Genomic DNA, 19,147 nt, shown 5'->3' with positions numbered 1-19,147 from the left:
ACCAGTAACTTCCAGCGAGCGGAGAGGCCTCACACACTATACCCACTTTGATCAATAACCTCCATTATCGCTAGTAACTTCCAGCGAACGGAGAGGCCTCACACACTATACCCACTTTGATCAATAACCTCCATTATCGCTAGTAACTTCCAGCGAACGGAGAGGCCTCACACACTATACCCACTTTAATCAATAACCTCCATTATCGCCAGTAACTTCCAGCGAGCGGAGAGGCCTAACACACTATATCCACTTCAAGCAATAACCTCCATTATCACCAGTAACTTCCAGCGAGCTGAGAGGCCTCACACACTATATCCACTTCGAGCAATAAACTCCATTATCGCCAGTAACTTCCAGCGACCTGAGAGGCCTCACACACTATGTCCACTCCGAGCAATAACCTCCATTATCGCCAGTAACTTCCAGCGAGCTGAGAGGCCTCACACACTATATCCACTTCAAGCAATAATCTTCATTATCACCAGTAACTTCCAGCGAGTGGAGAGGCCTCACACACTATATCCACTTCGAGCAATAAACTCCATTATCGCCAGTAACTTCCAGCGAGCGGAGAGGCCTCACACACTATATCCACTTTGATCAATAACATTAATTTGTGTACTATGCATGATACATTGTAAATGTCCCTGTGCAGCGAGATTTTTTAAACTTGTGAAGTGCTACAGCAAGTGAGGGAGAGGTGTTCCTGAAAAGACTTTACTGGTAGCAACTTTTACAGTTTAATAAAAACGATTTTGTGTAAATGTGGATTTTTTTAATAACACTGCAATTTAGAGAAAATGTTTCATTTTTATCACATCATACACGTTGCATTTTACATTAACAACAAACAAAAAAACAGGCAGTGCAAAATTAAATGTTATAAAGTCTTGATAAAGCTTTGACCCAAGATAAAAAGATTAATACCGTATTGCATTTTTCAGACCATTCATATTTCAATTATTGTGTGCCAAGTATTATAGCAACACGTGCTGGCAGTTTTAATGCAAAGTATTCTGGAGAAATGAAAAGGAGGACTTTTATTTTCCTTTGGCCAACCAGCCTACTTTTTCATTGACAAAGTAAAAGCTGGTTCTAAACAGTCTGATTCATAAATACACATCATTTGCCATTGTCTTGAGGACAAAATGGAATAATCTCTATTCCACAAACAAACTTGCAAATACCGAACCAAGTATGGTTTATTTAACACTTATATTTTGACAACCCTGTCAATTTGTAAAATACTTTGCCCGAAAAAAACATTTCTAGTCCAACAAACCATTGCAACCCTAACCAATTCTTTAATTTAAATGACAGCCATAATAAATCACACTTTGCCACGCACTAAGCATGTATATGGCCATTGTTTAATGTATGATCATGTGCGCTTTGCAGATCGAGTCCCTTTCAGACAAATAGTGTACATGAAGAAAACCAGAAATCCTTAATTTTGTATTCTTTTGTATTTCCTACAGAACTGGAAATCCAGTTTGTTTGTGGACTACATGTCCCATGATGCTCAGCAAGCTATACACACTAGTCTTAAGAAAGAATATTGGGTACAAAATGGGCTTCGTTTCTAGGCATATGAATGAATTTCCAGATATTATATGTACTGTCACAGGATAGCTGCAGGTACTAGAAGGGCAGATATGTAACTCAGTACACATATGTGAATACAGACACGTGCAGACCTTATCACGACTACTTGCTTCTCCTCCTCATGCAAACATGAGAATATTTTATGTTTGATAATAAACTAACAGCATTCTAAATTTACTTTGTTTAATGTTTTACATTATTTTTTAAATTCTTTTTCTGATAAGCGTCATAATTTAAAGAGTCACTATAGTCACCAGACCAACTACAGAACAACGTTCTGCTTAGTATAAACTGTCCCTACAGGCTTTTTAATTTAATTCAAACAGTCTAGGAACACCTCTAGTTGCCACTTCTCAGACGGTCACTAGATGTGCTTCCTGATTCAGTGCTGCACTTCTGAACCCTAGAAATGTATTGATACATGAGGAGATGCTGATTGGCACGGGCGGCGTTTAAATCTGGCACCACACGTCTCCTTGGCTGAGATCATCAGAATCTTAGCCAATCACAATGCTTTCCAATTATGATGTCAGCCTAAGAGGTGGATCGGGGATGTGACCAGATGCGAGGAGCGATGCTGGAAAAATGTAAGAAAATCACCTGTCTAACCTTAGGTAAGAGGGGCCGACCACCTAAACGGTGGCTTTAGAACTATAGTGTCAGGAACACACTTTGTGTTCCACACACTATAGTGCCCCTTTAATTTCACCACGATTACATTCTTTACAGAACATTCATTGTTTGAACCTTTATATCTCTGCTACTGCCATACAGCCAGCAAGATGAGGTAGTAAGAAAATGTTAATAATTTACTTCAGTAAATGTATATTCCAATGTATAGATTACATGTTAATAACCTAAAGTGAACTTTGTCATTTGCACATTTTGAGAAGGGAAGGTCCACCATAAAGGCATCTCCCACCTCAAGAATGCAAGACAAACGATACAAAAATTCTTGTGATCAGAATCATACAAAATGTCAGTTTTCTTTAGTAGCTTAAACATACGAGGTCCTCCCTGACCCGTATCAGAACAAGAGGTCTCTTGAAATGTTAGAAAGAGATTTTAATAATCAATTCTGACCCTTTTATGAAAGTGTAGTTTGATGTCTGTAGAAAAATGATTCCTCCATTGAAGTCTATTGTCACCTCTGAAGTAATGGGTCAGTATAAGTGCTCCTGATTAGTAAGAAACATTCTGTTATAAAACTCACAGCTTGAACGGCTAGCTTTAGGATCTAATATGGTCCTTGGATTCAGAGCTGTTCATCTGGGCAGAACGGCCCACTTCGTTAAGTGCTAACAAAAAGTCAGTGTGTGTCTACTTCTTGCTCTTTTTTGGGGTCACTTCTAAAGGGTTATCCATCTGCATTTCATTGTCTTTGTTGACTTTTTTCAGCTTTGCTTTGTTTTTGCCAGTGGAAAAAGTCAGAGAGGACTTGTTGAACTCCAGAGCAAAGATACCCACGTCTCCATCAAATCGATTCTTTGCTAATTGAAGATGCCTCTTGCCTGGGCCGGTCACCAGTTTCCGATCTTGAAGTATGAGAACATTATCAGCTTCTTGACTGGCCTGCAATTAAACAAAGCATACTGAAGGTATGGTATCTACTCCAACTCACAGCAGAGAATAAACCAGGCCTGGCTATTAAAGGAAATAGCAGATAAATTACAATCAGATATAAACAAAAAAAAAAAAAATAAACATGAAAAAGGCAGTAGCATAGTTTGGTGATTTCTAAATAAAAATCTTTGGTGATTTCTAAATAAACAGTAATATTTTTACTTAACTATCTACCTAGAACTATAAAGTACAAAACACAAATTTGTTTCCCTATGAGTATCAAACACACCAAAAAAAAAAAAAAAAAAAACTCAACTGCAGACACAAACTGGGCAGGAGAAGGAAAGCTGTGTAGGAATACATAATGCCTAACGTTTTGGAACTCCGGTCTTTGAGGACCACTCCCCTTATGCTAAGCCAATTGTTAAGGCCGGCTGAGAATAATGGCTAACGTTGTTAAAAAAGCAGAGTGATAGAATATTAACCTACTTTTGCTGATCCAAAAATAGATGACGTCTGTAATTCCTTATCGTCATCTTCTTTCCGGGGATGAATGACCACCGTCACATGGCAATTATGTTCAGTAGCAAACTTTCTGAAGGCACCGACCATGTAATCCTGAACCGCAAATCTGGAACCAATGCCAAGATTAAGGCAGTGAGGAAAGGAGGCGGGAGTCTCCATGTAAAAACATTTTATCAAGTATGAAGAAAAACAAAATAATAATAAACTCTAATGAAGTTCTAGCTGTGTTGACATGTCTCTATAGCTGAGCTCTCTGAGCACTCAAATGTTCAATTGTCAGCGTTCTACAGTAAAAAGCTGAACTGCAACTCTGGTCATTATGTCTGTGAATAAAAATAAATAAAGAAAACACTACAGTTTTGGAGTGAGATGGAGAAAGGCTGAAGAAAACTGGTTGAATATACACAAAAAAAAACACAAGCTTAATTAAAATGTGTGGGTATTTGGCATGCCGGGAGATTTATGGTCATAATATTAACTTTCACAATCTCAGCCAACGAAGATCAGGTATTAAATGTGACGATAAAACAAAATCCATACTTCACCTACTGTATTTAGCTGGATGTAAGATCGTTAGTCATCATTTATTACCTTACAGTGAGTTTGTGGTCAGACATTAAACTGAACTGCTGGATTATGCTACGTGTCACACCTGCACCTCATCTGCTGCTAACATCTCTCATCATGCTCAACAAGAATTTTGCTGGCTGAGTGTAATGTGCATTGCAGCCTATAGTATGCATATTGGGAGGTGCTCTCTATACAGCAGGTGACTTAAAAAATATGTGCTTAAATGGCATGTGATACCCATAAGGGCGTTTATAATTTGTGATTCACAAAGGCAGACTGAATTTAGGATTACAGAGAAATAATGTGTGTGTTTGCTATAAACCTGGCACACACTTATAGTAGTTAAGCAGTTACTACACAGTTTCAGAAGGAAAGGGGATAGATTAGAGACAAACAGGAGAAAATAAAAAGAGTGCACAAAACATTTCACATGATATATTTCTAGTTTATGGGTGTCAGAGGCGATCATTTAATAGCTTGGATTATTTATTGGTTTATAAAATATTTTACCAGAAAGGATACATTGAGATTTCTCTTGTTTTCAAGAGATTATTCTGTAAACCAGGAATACAATCTTTTGAAAACTTTAATAGCAACTCAAACACATTTAAAATCCTAACAATTGGTTTGCAGAAGTTGGGGGAATGTGTACTCCATTGAGTTCTACATTTGAGTAATGTTATCAGCAGTAGTGATATTTCAAGGAGCTGTAGCCCAAAGCAGTTTGTCAAACCCTGTGTTAAAGGAATAAAGGTTTGTGCAGGAACAATTACAGCAGAAGACAGCAAGAGAGGTGGGCTAATATTATTAGTAGCATTTATATGGAGCCAACATATTTTGCAACACTTTACAATTATATAAAGGGATAACAACAAGTAACGGACATACAAAAACAGAGACATGAGGTGAAGAATTCCCTGCTTAAATTTACTTACAAGAAGAAGAAAAACACAATGTAAAATGTACAGAATTTGCAGAATCTTACTTATCAGAAAAGAGGTTTTCCTGACCCATCATGAACTGCAGATTATCAATGATCACATGATTAATGTCATACATGTACACAGCGTGCTGCATAGTGTCCAGTACCAACCTGCAGTAAGAAACAGAAAATGGTTAAACATTCCAGCATACAGTTAGTGTCTGCACGCACAGTGTGCGATAGAGAGTTGCTTTAGGTGGGTACAAGTCTGTCTGCGGTGACAATATTAGCACAAAATGTAATTATTTTATTTACATCCTTGCCTGCATGACTCCAATGTTACCATGTTAGTGGTTTATTTAACAGAACAAAATGACCGTGGCATTCCTTTAGACCATAATCGCTCAATAACTCTAGGTCACAAAGAGGGGCATAAATATTGTAATCACAACAATAACACTGTAAAGCAGTAGGTATATAGGTGCTTCAATAATTGATTATATGGTGTGTATATGATTTTGAGGTGTTTCCCAGTGGGATAAATAGATTTTATCATGATGAGAATAGAATTGTTTTACACAATAATTATTTTTGGTTTGACAGACATTTATTTTTTCAGTTTATTGGCAATGCGATGGGAACCAAGTTGGCATAAATAGGTTGGCTTAACTGGGTGCAGTTTTGGGAGGAATCCTTCCTGTTGACAGAGGGTGTCTGGTGTGCGAACTTTTTTTTCTCTATTGCAGGTATATTGATGACATTTATTTTCCATTTGAAACGGTAATGTGGATCTTTTAAAATAATTTTAACCTGTTTAAATAATAATCAATGGGGCATAATTCTAACTAGTTAACAGTTTTAAAATGGAACAATTTTTAGATTTAGAAATTTACGTAAAAAATAGGTTATAAAAACTAAAAATGTTTTTCAAGAAGGTCGGGGTCAATAGTTATATAGATTTAGTCAATTGCCATTATCCACCATGGCTGAATAATATTATTAAAGGACAATACATCAGATTGCTACTGAACTACAGCGAAAAGGTTTTAACAATGTTTTTTTAAGAAAAAAAAAAACTGACGTCGAAACTCTTGAAAAACAAAAGTTGGAAGTACAGACATTAAATAGGGAGAATCTTTTTAACATATAAGAGGGATATGTCGATAAATCCAGAATTAAAAGTTACAAAAAGTAGGGTTCCCATTAGTTTAGAATTTAATGGGGATTCTAAACATATAAAAAAAAAAATATTAGCATATCTTGAAAACAGATAAGGATTTGAACGAAATATTGGGCGGTAGACCAAATATTGTCTTTAGAGGGGCCAAAAATATCATAGGTAAAAGTTGTATTAAGGACCCACCCAGGGATAATGTTTTTAATTTATCTCAAGGTGTTTATCAGCATGTAAAAAGACAACACAAGTTGAATTTAAATCTAATATCTCCCAAAAGAAATATAAAATTAAAAGCACCTTATCTTGTCATTCCACCAATGTGGTGTATGTCCTCTGGTGCCCCTCTGGTTTACAGTATGTAGGTATGACGACAAGAAGTCTGAAAACCCGCATACTTGAGGGAATACACTAAACACAGTGTATCAGCCCATTTTGCCAAAGTACATAATAGTGATCTGACCCATTTGAGTTTTATATATATATATATATATATATATATATATATATATATATAATTACATTGGCGAGGATATGACAATTTCAAGGAACTCCGCAAGGTGGAAAGTAAATGGATATTTGAGTTAGATACGTTAAGCCCTAATGGCTTGAATTTAGATTTTTAGTTTGTACACTTTTTATAATGTTTGTTAAATGGAGATATTGCCAATATATTATATGCACTCAGTTTGAAATATTTTAAGGGTATTTATGCATCATATACACTATTTGGATCTTTTGTTATAAAATACCTTTTATTAATATTTGTAAGGTTGCACAATATGGGATGGACTTTTATACTTTTTGGGCAAGTCTGCCCTATTTTAAAATGGATAGCATTTTCGATTTAGAAAGAACTCATTCAATGCTGAACCGGAAATGGCATCATATGATCGCTGGAAGTGACCCACAAACGTGGGAGACCTTTATATGAGGCAGTAACAGGACCGTCTATTTCTGCACTTAAGAAGCTGAAACGTGTTTGCACATTTTGAAGGACTTATATGTTGTTGCGGTAGTTTATATATATCTTTTATGCTGGTTTTTACACACTGCTTTTATATGTCGTAATTATATGCCATACTTTTTAAAAAGCCTTTTTTGATTTAATAATTAAACGTTTTTGAGGTCTACTCCAAGCCTACCTGTGGATGAATAATCGTGGCCAGTGCTGGCACCCAGAAGCTGTTAATACAGAGCCTAGTACGGCTCTACACTTGTAAGTGTATACATACCACTTTGCTTCCATATTTATATACAGATTACACTATGTATGGTTATATCTATCTTTTGTAGATTCCTGAGTGTTGTGTAATTGCCATCTATGTTCGGATATCCATCTTTTAGCATATTGTGAAGTATACAATTTGTATTCATCACTGGGTGTTGTATGTGATTGGTTGTTTTATCAACTATAGCTTTCTTTTACTTATAAATATTATAGGTTGGAGATAATGTTGGAAATGTTTTGAAGAGCCTTGCATTATTTTTTTTGTAAGTATTTTTGGGGCAATGGTTGCACCCATTTTGCTCTTAAGACTGTCAACGTAACACCTATATTATAATAAGATTTGTCCTTCTGTCCCTGAATAACTGCTTGTTACTAACAGACTAGGTTCACTCCACGCACCCGTTGCAAGTTCCACAAAGCAATTCTGATTTTAGTATCCCCCTGGGGTCTTTACCTTTACCCCAAATAACATTATTGTTAAGTTACATTTCTTGGTGAACAAGAAGCAAGTAATTATGTGTTTTATGTGTAGTCTGTATAAAATTGGACAGAACAAAAGTTAAAACAAACAAAAAAAAGTGATATTTGATTTTTAAACATAAGTGTTACTGTGTTGCACATTCTGCAGGCTGGAATGGGTAAAATATATATAGACATTTTTGGATTTTTTGCTAAACAGTACATTGTGTTGAATTTCCAATGAAATTGCTAAATGCAGACTTAAATAAGCACATTGGAAAAATAATCTAACTTGATTTTGCAACTCAGTAGCACATTTACCACAATTAGTGAACTTCTCCATTAGTTTAGAAGAGTTTGCCTTATTGTATGACTGCAAATTAACTGCAAATTAAGATGGTTTTCAATCAGCTGTTGTTAAACAACAGTTAGTTAGCTAAAGCTAGGTTACTACAGATCTACATTTGCCTAGTGATCTCCCACTTCCTCTTCGGGGCAGGGAGGGGGGTCACCTGCATGTTAACATAGGACATTATTGGACTTTTTAACTGGCCAAAGAAAAGCAGTGACTGAGAAGGTGGTGACGGAGGTGTGCAGTGACCGAGAAGGTGGTGACGGAGGTGTGCAGTGACCGAGAAGGTGGTGACGGAGGTGTGCAGTGACCGAGAAGGTGGTGACGGAGGTGTGCAGTGACCGAGAAGGTGGTGACGGAGGTGTGCAGTGACTGAGGTGTTCTTGGGTAGAGTTGATCGGAGGTGGGCAGGAAAGTTGGGGTTCGGTAAAACAGATAGTGACCCTCTCTCTGTTGGAGAAGTCTCCAGCACCACTGAATCAAGAACTCCTTGAGTAATAATAGATAAAATGTATGTATGTGATAAAGTATATATCCCATGACCCCAAGTACACTAATCACACACTAGTCAACATCATATAAACACCAGTACCTGCTAAGAATCATCAGAAGTACAATTCTAAAACAACTAGATAACAACCAGGGGTAAGAAAATACACAACAACCAATGTTATTCAATAAAGTGAGAATCACCGTAAACTAAACGCGGATTTCAAATTTAAGGCCAAAATAGACACACTGACAGTACTTATATTTTTTTGTTTCTTTCTTTTTTAATGTCCACCGTATTAAACAGCATTGGAAATAACTTTCAGAGTTAAAGGACCACTCTAGGCACCCAGACGACTTCAGCTTAATGAAGTGGTCTGGGTGCCAGGTACCTCTAGGATTAACCCTTTTTTTTATAAACATAGCAGTTTCAGAGAAACTGCTATGTTTATAATGAGGGTTAATCCAGCCTCCAAATCCTCTAGTGGCTGTCTCACTGACAGCCGCTAGAGGCGCTTGCGTGATTCTCACTGTGAAAATCACAGTGAGAGCACGCAAGCGTCCATAGGAAAGCATTATGAATGCTTTCCTATGCGACCGGCTGAATGCGAGCGCGGCTCCTGCCGCGCATGCGCATTCAGCCGATGACGTCGCGATCAAGATGGAGAGGAGGAGGAAAGCTCCCCGCCCGGCGCTGGAAAAAGAGGTAAGTTTAACCCCTTCCTCTCTCCAGAGCCCGGCGGGAGGGGGTCCCTGAGGGTGGGGGCACCCTCAGGGTACTCTAGTGCCAGGAAAACGAGTATGTTTTCCTGGCACTAGAGTGGTCCTTTAAATTAACACTAATCTAGATTGCTTTTCAAGTAACAGAGAGAAATTGTGCATTACTTGATATTTTGTTGTCCATGAAAGGTCATAAAATAAAGAGGTAGGTTCTCAAATTGATCCGCCCACTCATCGTATTTGTCCAACTGCTCCTCCAATCGTAGAAGAGAGAACTGCGTCAGCATGAGCTTGGCCAGACGGATGTTGTTAATCTCAAAGCTTCCCCACAGGGTGTTCACTCCTTGAATACACAAGTCCAGTGCGTACTCACTGATGAAGGTTGTTTTGCCACTTCCAGTAGGACCTTTGGAAAAGGAAAGCAAGAACATTAAGATGAAAATTCAATAGTTCTACTGACAAGAATTTCCTGGTGAAAAAAGTAAAATAAAAAAATATAAAAATCAACGAATTAAAAAATATATATATAAGAGATATATGATATAATATGTGTATATCCATCTTATATATAACGTCATACTAAGTATTTTTTATTGATATACATATATTAATATAAAAATACACTTAAGAGTAAAATTACACACGTATATATACCGTATATACTCGAGTATAAGCCGAGTTTTTCAGCCCATTTTTTGTGCTGAAAAACCCCAACTCGGCTTATACTCGAGTCAATAGTCTGTATTATGGCAATTTGCATTGCCATAATACAGACTGGGGCTGTGGGGGCTGCAGAGAGCGTTACTGACCTGTCCTGCAGCTCCTGTCAGCTCTCTCCTCCTCCGCGCCGTCCGTTCAGCACCTCGGTCAGCTCCCAGTGTAAATCTCGCGAGAGCCGCGGCTCTCGCGAGACTTACACTGGGAGCTGACAGAGGGAGCTGCACGGACGGCGCGGAGGAGGAGAGAGCTGACAGGAGCTGCAGGACAGGTAAGTAACGCTCTCTGCAGCCCCCACTGAACTACCAATGCTGGACCACCAGGGAGTAAGAGCCCCCCTCCCAGCCATATATCAAGCAGGGAGGGGGGACGAAAAATAAATAAATAAATAAATAAAATAAAAAATAAGATGAATAATAATTTAAAAAAATATTAAAATAATTATAAAATAATAATAAATAAATATTAAAATTGCCCACCCCCCCACCACTGCAACACACACACACACACACACGCTGCACTCATACACACACGCTGCACTCATACACACACGCTGCATTCATTATACACACACTGTAAATAAATATTCAGTTAATATATTTTTTTTAGGATCTAATTTTATTTAGAAATTTACCAGTAGCTGCTGCATTTCCCACCCTAGTCTTATACTCGAGTCAATAAGTTTTCCCAGTTTTTTGGGGTAAAATTAGGGGCCTCGGCTCATATTCGGGTCGGCTTATACTCGAGTATATACGGTAATTCTATACCGTATATACTCGAGTATAAGCCGAGTTTTTCAGCACATTTTTTGTGCTGAAAAACCACAACTCGGCTTATACTCGAGTCAGAGTCTGTATTATGGCAATTTATATTGCCATAATACAGACCGGGGGAGAGGGGGGGCTGGCAGAGCTGTACTTACCTGTCCTGCAGCTCCTGTCAGCTCTCTCCTCCTCTGCGCCGTCCGTTCAGCACCTCGGTCAGCTCCCAGTGTAAGTCTCGCGAGAGCCGCGGCTCTCGCAAGACTTACACTGGGAGCTGACAGAGGGAGCTGCACAGACCGCGCGGAGGAGGAGGGAGCTGACAGGAGCTGCAGGAAAGGTAAGTACAGCTCTGCCAGCACCCCTCTCCCCCCCACTGAACTACCAATGACACTGGACCACCAGGGAAGGAGCCCCCCTCCCTGCTATGTATCAAGCAGGGAGGGGGGACAAAAAAATAATATAATTAAAAAAAAATAATAATAATAATTAAATAATAATACAAAAAAAAAAATAATATAAAAAAAATAAAAAAAAATAATTAATAATATATTAAATGCCCACACCCACCAACACATACACAAACACACACTGCATCACACACACTCACACTTCATTCATATCATATACACACACTGCACTCACACACTGCACTCATATACACACACTGACACTTCATTCATATACACACACTGCACTCACACACACAGCACTCATACACACTGCACTCATTATATACACACACTGGAAATAAATATTCAATTAATATATACGCACACACTGCACTCATACACACACACTGCACTCATACGCACACACTGCACTCATACGCACACTGCACTCATACGCACACAGTGCACTCATACGCACACAGTGCACTCATACGCTCACAGTGCATTCATACACACACACTGCATTCATTATACACACACTGCATTCATTATACACACACTGTAAATAAATATTCAATTAATATAATTTTTTTAGGATCTAATTTTATTTAGAAATTTACCAGTAGCTGCTGCATTTCCCACCCTAGTCTTATACTCGAGTCAATAAGTTTTCCCAGTTTTTAGGGGTAAAATTAGGGGCCTCGGCTTATATTCGGGTCGGCTTATACTCGAGTATATACGGTATATTCCAAAATATAAATTAAAAAATAATGTTAAAATAATTTTAAAACATTATATATATATATAATTTTATTCTAACTGTATTTTGATAATATATATATTTATATCAAAATACACTTAGAATTAAATTATATATCTATGTATATATAAATAAAACAAAATATATACATAATTACTTAAATAATTTCAATATAGACGTAGACTTAAAAAAAAATAATATATAGAGAGAGAGAGAGAGTTAAATTCTACGTGCATATTTATGTAATATTTTTACATAATTAAGTAATTTTGTTGATCGCAATTTGGGGGACCTGGCTGACATCCCAGGCCGAAAGTCCAGATAATTTAATTTGCTAGCTCTATATTTAACCCTGTAACTTTCCAAAACACTCTAAAACCTGTACATGGGAGATAGTTTTACTCAGTAAACTTTAATGAACACAAATATTAGTGTTTCAAAACAGTAAAACATATCACACCAATGATATTGTCAGTGAAGGTGACTTTCTTTTTGCATTTTTCACACACAAACGGCACTTTCACTGATGATATAATTGTTGTAATAAGTTTTACTGTTTTGAAACACTAATATTTGTGTTCAGCAACGTCTCTAGTGTATAACAGTACCCCCCATGTACAGGTTTTATATTGTTTTTGAACGTTACAAGGTCAAATATAAGGCAGTTTTTTCACACAGAAATTTGCCAGATTGGTTACGTTGCCTTTGAGAGCGTATGGTAGCCCAGGAATGAGAATTACCCCCATGATGGCATACCATATGCAAAAGAAGACAACCCAAGGTATTGCAAATGGGGTATTGTTCAGTCTTTTTTAGTAGTCACTTGATCACAAACACTGGACAAAGTTAGCATTCATGATAGTTTTTTGCATTTTTAACACACAAATATAAATGCTAACTATGGCCAGTCTTTGTGACTAAGTGGCTACTAAAAAAGGCTGGACATACCCCATATTGAATACCTTGGGTTGTCTACTTTTCAAAAATATGTGGTTTGATGGGGGTAAATTACATTGGCCGGCTTCAAAAATGTCCCAAATAGGACATGGGTGCATGATGACCAGCTGTGAAAATTCCCAGTTGGAAAACTGGAATGTGCACCCTTCAAATAAGGTATTTTAGCCCCCAGAGAACCTGACACACCTATACATGGGGGGTATCACTGTACTCAGGAGATGTTGCTAAACACATATTGGGGTGTTCTTTGGCAGTAACCCTTAACGTTTCAGTACATGTATTCTTAAATTACTATGTGTGTCAAAAAAAAAATCAATTTTTTTTTTTAATTTGGCAAAGATTGGTGGTAAAATGGTTGCATGAAAAGAGTCAAAATACCCCAAGTTTAATACCTTAGGTTGCCTTTTAAAATATATGATCATGTGAAGGATTACTAAGGGATTCCTGACAGATATCAGTGTTACAATGTAATTTGCGTTAATTTTGAAATAAAATGGTTTGAAAATAGCAAAGTGCTACCTGTTCTTATAGCCCTATAACTTTCCAAAAAAAGCTAAGAACATGATAACATTGGGCATTTCTAAACTCAGGACAAAATTTAGAAACTATTTAGCATGGGTGTTTTGGGGCCGTTGTAGATGCGTAACAGATTTTGGGGGTCAAAGTTTCTATAAAGTGTTTTTTTTTACATTTTTTCATCATATATTATAATTTTTTTTAGAGTAAATTATATATGATATGATAAAAATAATGGTATATTTAGAAAGACCATTTAATGGCGAGAAAAACGGTATATAATATGTGTGGGTACAGTAAATGAGTAAGAGGAAAATACAGCTAAACACAAACACCGCAGAAATGTAAAAACAGCCCTGGTCCTCAACGGTAAGAAAATTGAAAAACAGTCTCACTAGGGGGTTAATAAAATGAACAAACCAAGTATAATGGCTTCATTGCCTGGAAGAAGATGATTATAGGGAAATTATACTGTGTCCTCTCTGTGCATTTGCAGCTGTCATGTCAGAGTATTTTAAGCTTCTTATTTATAGAATGTATCAAGAGTGTGTCACACTATGATAGATTAATAATTACAGAATCATCATTTCATTGACTGAATTAGATAAAAATGACCCACATATAAATCATGATAAAACTGGTGACTATTTTGCTTTGGATTCTGTGATATCATGACAGTTTACAGATCCAAGAACTGCTACAGCAAACATGCATAGTTCACATAGTGATCACAGTAAATGTGCCATCTAGTGGTTAAAGACATATCAACAATTACATTTACTGGTGTGCTTGGTGTTCTTTTTAATTGGCCTGTAACAAGGATTCATCCTACGAAACCTAGAATGTTTAGTTTATTAGGTGTGTCTCTCATATAAAAAGCTATTAATAATGTAATGCAGAATGCATGACTAAAATAGAAGAAAAACAACGTAGCTATAGTTCCTAACCCTTCCTCAGTAAATTGGCTCTAAGATCAGAGCCATCAGTAAGAATGCAAACACCGTTAATGGTAACTTTATATACAAAATGCTCTCACATTCTAAAATTAGGACAGTAGCAAAATACAACACTGAATTAATCCAGAGTTCTGCTTCAAATGGTGTACCTAGCCTGGAGTCTTCAAAAACAATGACAGTCCCCACTCACTATCTGCAGCTGACATGTTGAGGTTTTTAAAAATAATTAAAATGCCCCCTTGGAAAGGAATTTTCAAATCAGGCTAGTATTTTAGTATGAGCAACGTGGAACCCTGTTTAACCCCTTCAGGACGGAGTCAATAGTGCACGTTCTGATCAAAACAAAACGTAAACAAAAACTGGAATTTGCGCTATATGTCTGTTCAACCGTAGTTCCCCTCTTTCAAATTATATGCACCCACACTTATTATATATCATTTTGTTCAGGAGAAACAGGGCTTTAATCTATCATTAACTATTCATATATGGAACATAATTTATTATGAATAAAATTAAAAAAAAGGTGAGAAAACAAGATTTTTTTTTAAATTTGTATTTCCGTCTGCCATTTTAGCTGTGAATGTCATAATACTGTTAGGTTTTACTGCAAAAAAATGCACATATTTGTAATCAGCGATGTCTCACGAGTACAACAGTACCCCCCATTAACAGGTTTTATGGTGTTTTGGAAAGTTACAGGGTCAAATATAGAACGTTCCATTTTCAAATTGAAATTTTCCAGATTAGTAATGTTACCTTTGAGACGGTGTGGTAGCCCAGGAAAGAGAATTACCCCCATAATGGCATACCATTTGAAAAATTAGACAAGCCAAGGTATTGAAAGTGGGGTATGTTTAGTCTTTTTTAGTAGCCACTTAGTCACAAACACTGGCCAAAATTAGCGTTCATATTTGTTTTTGTGTGAAAAAAGCAAAAAACTAATATTTGGCCAGTGTTTGTGACTAAGTGGCTACTAAGAAAGACTGGACATACCCCACTTGCAATACCTCGGGTTGTCTACTTTTGCAAATGGTATGCCATCATGGGGGTAATTCTCATTCCTGGGCTACCATACGCTCTCAAAGGCAACATAACCAATCTGGCAAATTTCAATGTGAAAAAAATGAAATGCAAGCCTTATATGTGACTCTCTAACTTTCCAAAACACCATAAAACCTGTACATGGGGGGTACTGTTATTCTCGGGAGACTTCACTAAACACAAATATTAGTGTTTTAAAACCGTAAAACATATTACAACAATAATATAGACCATAAAAGTGCCGTTCGCTTGTAAAAAATGCGAAAAACGTCACTTTTACTTAAAATATCATTGTTGTAATACAATTTACCAGTTTGAAACACTAATATTTGAGTTCAGTGAAGTCTCCCGAGTAAAACAGTACCCCCTATGTACAGGTTTTATGGTGTCTTGGAGAGTTACAGGGTCAAATATAGTGCTTGCGAATTAAATTATCTGCACTTTCTCCCTGTGTTGTCAGGCATGTCAATCAAATTTTAATTAATCAAATCACATAATTACATTAAAAGATTATTTAAATATACACGTAGAATTTTAATATATATGCATTTATAGGTATTTAAATTCTACGTGTATACTAATGTAATCTTTTATGTAATTATATGTATTTATCTTTATATATATATTTGCGGTTATTTGTATTTTATACATAGATAGATATATATAGAATGTCATTCTAAGTGTATTTTGTTACCGATATATATATATTAATAACAAAATACAGTTAGAATGAAATTACATATGCATATATAATTTATATTACATTTTGTTTCAATATTTTATTTATTTATTTTATTATTTTATTTATTTATTATTTTAATTATACGTATTTATATATAATATATATATGTACATCTATTATATATATAATATATATACATATTATATATATGTAACGTCATTCTAAGTGTATTTTAATATTAATTTATATACTTATATTAATATTAAAATACACTTTGCATGACGTTACATATATATAATATGTATATATATTATATATATAATATATATATACATATTATATATATATTAAAATATATTTAATTTATTTTTAAACATGTTTATTTTATTTTTTTTACACCTCCTACCAGCAGGGGGACTGTCTGATATTTCAAACAGTCCCCCTGCTGGCAGATCCATAGCCAGCTATAGGGGGCCATGTGATCGCTCTTTGAGAGCGATCACATGGCCCCCGGGGGCCTCATTTGCCGGAGTGGGGCTGCCTGGGCTCTCAGGCAGCCCCCCAGAAGAGGATCGCGGCGGAGGTGAGTAGTTGCTGGCTCCTGGGGGGCTTAAACCGTTACGGCGTTCCATGCCGCCGCAACGGCTTTAAAGCCCATTTAAAGCGCGACGGCATGGAACGCCGTAACGGCGTTAAGGGGTTAACACATGTAACAGATTACTATTTTTTTTGCTTTGGACAAGTTTAAAGGAGAACCATCACCTGAGAAGTGAATCCTCCTCTCCAGTATACTTTTTCAGCATTTACTGGGCTGATTAATGCTGCAAAGTACTGACCCTCACTGCACTTAACCCCTTAAGGACCAAACTTCTGGAATAAAAGGGAATCGTGACATGACACACATGCCATGTGTCCTTATGGGGTTAAAGTGGTTTGGGTGCAATACCAGTAATTTCTCACGATGCAGGGTTAAGACTGCCTCCAACCTTTAAGTGTTGCAGCAACTTCGCCACCCCATAATGTCATGGGTGCATACTTTGGCATCTAATGGACAAGTACTCTTTGCATGTAAGATCAGCATTTTCTCCAGTAGAGATATACAGTATGTTCATATGCAACTTTGAATTTAATATAAAGAATTATAATTATTTTTTTCTTTCATTTGTCGTAACAGACCCTGGATGCGAGTGTAAGACAACACACATTATAAACCTACATATATACCTGTAAACACAGTCAGTTCCCCTTTACGGTGGCCTTTAAGTAGTTTATTTAATTCAGGGAATCTGGCCCATTTGACCCCTGAAATCTGGTCAACATTCTCCAGCTGACCAAATACTTCCTCCCTTAGTTGACGAAAAGAAATGATAGATTTGTGGTTTGCCGGAAAAGCTGTTTTAAGGAGTTTATTTAAATTTAAGCCTTCATTAAATGCCTGCAGTGGTGTAGGCAGTTTGTCACCAGACCGTATTAGTGAACATCTCTTAAGGTTTAGTTTTCGAGCAAATTGTTTGGAGGCTTCCCAAGAGTGAAGGTCATCTCCGAGCCAGAGAGTTATGCGTTTAAACTGTTCCAGATAGGGCAACAGAATAGGGGGCAAACAGGTTATTCCACGGGGCAAGGCCACTGTTGTTACACCAGTGGCTTGGTGCACTGCCAAACTGTCCACCTCTCTGCTGGTGATTACAACTTCAGTCTCCTTTTTACCAATTACTGAAAGTCCAAACAAATTATTATATCGGGCAGGCCTTGGGTAGGTTGTTTCAATGTAATGGACACATTGATCTCGACATTCAGCGGACAACAATTTCAAACCCTTTAAGCTTGAGTCCCTAGGACTGTTCCAAGAGAATACAAGACTTTTGGTAGGAAAGTAGCACTTGACTCCAAACTTCTTTAGGGTATTATTCGGAATCTTTGAAATGTTGAACATAGTTTTTATGATCTGTGCATCTTCTTCTTCAAGGTCAGAGAACCAAACAGCTCTGTCCCAAATCCTACGCACTTCCATGTCATTCATCTGTTCTTCAACAGATTCACTGTCACTATCCCCCAATAAACTGGCCATATAATCAGGACTGAGGTACTGGTAGTCCTCTTTCAGTATTAGGGCTAAGCTATCCTGGTAGTCCTGCCAGGAACCTTCCAGTAACGTGTCTTTACACAAGAAGCGCCCGGTTGTCTTATCAATAAAAAGACAGTTTTCTGGATTAAGAGAGAAAGGGCTGGGCACATGGATGCAGCTGTAACCATCGTGGAAAGAAATGTTGTTTGTCCTTAAATAATGGCGGATTTCTGTCGCAGTGACAGGACTTAAAGTTGCATCCAGGGTGGACAAAAGACCCTTCTTAAAGCTCCTCTGTTGGGCTTTAATGACACTGTCCATGCTGGCATACTGAGGCCCAGACTGCTTGCGGAGGCAGGGGAGCAGTCTGTAAGTCCTGGCAGGGACAATCAGTGACAGGCAGGGGCCCCGGGTCCTCCTGGAAATCTCAGCCAGAAAGCAGAGCAGGGGTCTCACAGGTAGCGCCATCTGGATCACTAAGAGCTGGGCTCCATGCAGAGTGTGCAGGGAGGGTTCCCAGACAGTGGTGATGGTTCCCAGTCAGTGGTGATGGTGTCTGGCTGGGGGGGGAGAGGGTTCCCAGTCAGTGGTGATGGTGTCTGGCTGGGGGGGGGGGAAGAGGGTTCCCAGTCAGTGGTGATGGTGTCTGGCTGGGGGGGGAGGGTTCCCAGTCAGTGGTGATGGTGT

At 37.5% G+C, this 19,147-nt stretch overlaps 1 protein-coding gene across 1 annotated transcript; it reads right to left on the bottom strand.

The window, feature by feature from the left end:
• Positions 1 to 1,373: 1,373 nt before the first annotated feature.
• On the bottom strand, positions 1,374 to 19,015 carry TWNK (twinkle mtDNA helicase). The gene is made up of 5 exons (XM_063435119.1): positions 17,620 to 19,015; positions 9,779 to 10,019; positions 5,252 to 5,359; positions 3,661 to 3,802; positions 1,374 to 3,180 (listed from the first exon to the last, which is right to left on the bottom strand). Exons 1-5 carry the CDS (start codon positions 18,926 to 18,928, stop codon positions 2,929 to 2,931), a joined length of 2,052 nt encoding a protein of 683 aa, XP_063291189.1. The 5' UTR covers positions 18,929 to 19,015; the 3' UTR covers positions 1,374 to 2,928.
• Between the last annotated feature and the right edge of the window lie 132 nt (positions 19,016 to 19,147).

Source organism: Pelobates fuscus, chromosome 10 (genome assembly GCF_036172605.1).
Source record: "Pelobates fuscus isolate aPelFus1 chromosome 10, aPelFus1.pri, whole genome shotgun sequence".
Lineage (NCBI taxonomy): Eukaryota > Metazoa > Chordata > Amphibia > Anura > Pelobatidae > Pelobates > Pelobates fuscus.
This window is presented reverse-complemented; position numbering and strand designations above follow the sequence as displayed.